General features: G+C 44.6%; 1 protein-coding gene across 1 annotated transcript; it reads left to right on the top strand.

The window, feature by feature from the left end:
* Nucleotides 1–999: 999 nt before the first annotated feature.
* On the top strand, nucleotides 1,000–1,683 carry LOC112090518. Its single transcript, XM_024162007.1, has one exon. It carries the CDS (start codon nucleotides 1,000–1,002, stop codon nucleotides 1,681–1,683), a length of 684 nt encoding a protein of 227 aa, XP_024017775.1.
* The last annotated feature ends 821 nt before the right edge of the window (nucleotides 1,684–2,504 follow it).

The raw sequence follows: 2,504 nt of genomic DNA, 5'->3' as shown, positions 1-2,504 counted from the left end.
CCAGGTGTATATCTTCGGACCGTGAGTAGCTTTATTTTAAATGCTTTATAAAATTATATCCTACTGGGCCTTTCGCTCACCTTTCTTGTTTTCAAATGTATTAAACCCCTCCAGGAGACGCGAGGAGTAGTGCAGAGTAGGTAGCTACTACCGGTGGCGTGGACTTGACCTCGGAAAGTGAAGAGTTATCTTTGCTCTTATCTTTTAATTCAAGGCATGTATAAAAGATTGTGGATTGTAAACTTAAATATTACTAGACTGTGGTTGATGTCACATTTACTCTTGTTTATATTCATGTATGCTAAACACCTGTGAGAATTCCTGACTTGATACCAGGGATGTGGTTTTAAACTGGTTTGGTTGGAAATTCCACCACCCTTCTCGAAATTGAATTCCTCTTGAGAAAGGGGCTCGTTTGGAAATACTTGGATGTTTTGGATTTGAAAGAAATTAAAATATTTTGCTAATCACCCTCTCAAATAGGTTTAAGTTTCTAAACGAGCCTCCACGTCACTAACCCCGGTTTGGGGGCGTGACAAGACTTGGTATCAGAGCCCTTGGCTTAGAACCTTAGGGTTTGGAATTATGCATACATGAATGACATCAGGAAACCACTAAAACAGTCTAGCTTTCTTTGGGACGTGGTTTTAAACTGGTTTGGTTGGAAATTCCACCACCGTTCTTGAAATTAAATTTCTCCTGAAAAAAAAAGGGGGCTCGTTTGGAAATACCTGGATGTTTTGGATTTAAAAAATTAAATTATTTGCAACGTTAATTGCTAATCACTCTCTCAAATAGGTTTAAGTTTCTAAACGAGCCTCCACGTCACTAACCCCGGTTTGGGGGCGTGACAAGACTTGGTATCAGAGCCCTTGGCTTAGAACCTTAGGGTTTGGAATTATGCATACATGAATGACATCAGGAAACCACTAAAATAGTCTAGCTTTCTTATCAGATAAAAGAATGCCGCCGCACTGTAGAAACCCTAACCCGGCTGCGATGCCGAATGAGCAATTCATGGAAGCCATGTACGCCGCCTTCCAGGGGATGGCTACTAGAGCCCAAAATGAACGTCCTGCGGAGGACAGAAAACAAAACTACTTCTGTGAGTACAGGCGTAGTTCAATTCCTTTCACTAGCGTGGGTGGACCCCAGGAAGCTGAGTATTGGTTCGAATCGGTGTCTAAGCATCTAAGTACCATGGGAGTACCGGATGAGTATTGGGTGGAGTTTGTAGCTTTTAAGTTTGAAGGTCCTGCAGGTGCGTGGTGGAAGCATATCCGGCGAATGCATGATGTAGAGAGGATGACTTGGGAACAATTCGAAGCACTTTTTAATGAGCAATTCTTTCCCCAAAGCTATCGAGATGAAAAGGCCATGGAATTCATGGGCCTACAGCAAGGGGATATGACAGTGAGGGAATACGAGGCTAGGTTCAATGAATTGTCTCATTTTGCTCCTTCCTTGATTGAATCGGAGCGCATGAAGTGCCTAAAGTTCGAGAAAGGTCTTAAGGGTGTGATCCGAAAATCAGTGGTAGCTTTAAGGCATCGAGTCTATAGTGACTTGGTTGCAGCAGCCATCTCTATTGAACAAGAGCACATCGCCTTTCTCCAAGATCGAGAAGCTTTAGGAAGAACCTCAAGAGGACCCCAAAGGAGTAATCGAAAAAGCCGTGATTAAGGGCAAGGTAGTGGGGGAGTGCCTAGTGGTAGCAGTGGCTCTTCGGGAAGTGGGAAGAGTGGACCCTATAGCTTCAAGTGCCACCATTGTGGGGAACTAGGGCATATCAAAAGGAACTGTCCTATTAGGGGCCAACAGGTGAACCAACAGACTCAGCAATCACCGCAGAATCAAAGGGGTATTGCTCCTAGTCAAGACAGACTTCCACAGTTCACGCCTTTCTATCAGCCCCAGTTGCCTGTACAGATGTCAATTCCTCCTGCACCGATCTTCCGTCCGCCAAACTACTCTTATTTCTGGCCATAGGCTTCCCTATCAGTACAGTCTACCCCACCGCAGCAACAATATAGGCCTGGAAACCAGAGGCCTAACAACAACGAGAGAGGAAAGGGAAAAGCACTGGGGCAGGTGCATACCATGGCCGGGGGAAGTTCTGGAGCTCATGCCGGAAACCCAGTCATCGAGGGTATGGTACCTATCTCTCACTCTTTTGCGCGAGCTTTTTTCGACACTGGTGCTACGCACTCTTTTGTTTCCATTACTTTTGTGAAAATTTTAGGTTTGAAACTCGATGACGTAGAGACTTCAATGTTTATAAGCTCTCCATTGGGACGTGTGGAGGTGATTAGTATATGTAGGTCGTGTGTGATCACGATTGGGAGTGAGAAATTAAAGGCAGATTTGATAATCCTTCCCATGAATCAGTTTGATGTGGTGCTTGGAATGGATTAGTTGTCAAGATATGGGGCGATTGTTGATTGCCACCGTATGAGAGTTACCTTGACTACCAGTTCTGGCACGACAGTGACGTATCAAGGAGG

The sequence above is a fragment of the Morus notabilis genome, unplaced genomic scaffold, assembly GCF_000414095.1.
Source record: "Morus notabilis unplaced genomic scaffold, ASM41409v2 Scaffold1466, whole genome shotgun sequence".
Taxonomy (NCBI): Eukaryota; Viridiplantae; Streptophyta; class Magnoliopsida; order Rosales; family Moraceae; genus Morus; species Morus notabilis.
This window is presented reverse-complemented; position numbering and strand designations above follow the sequence as displayed.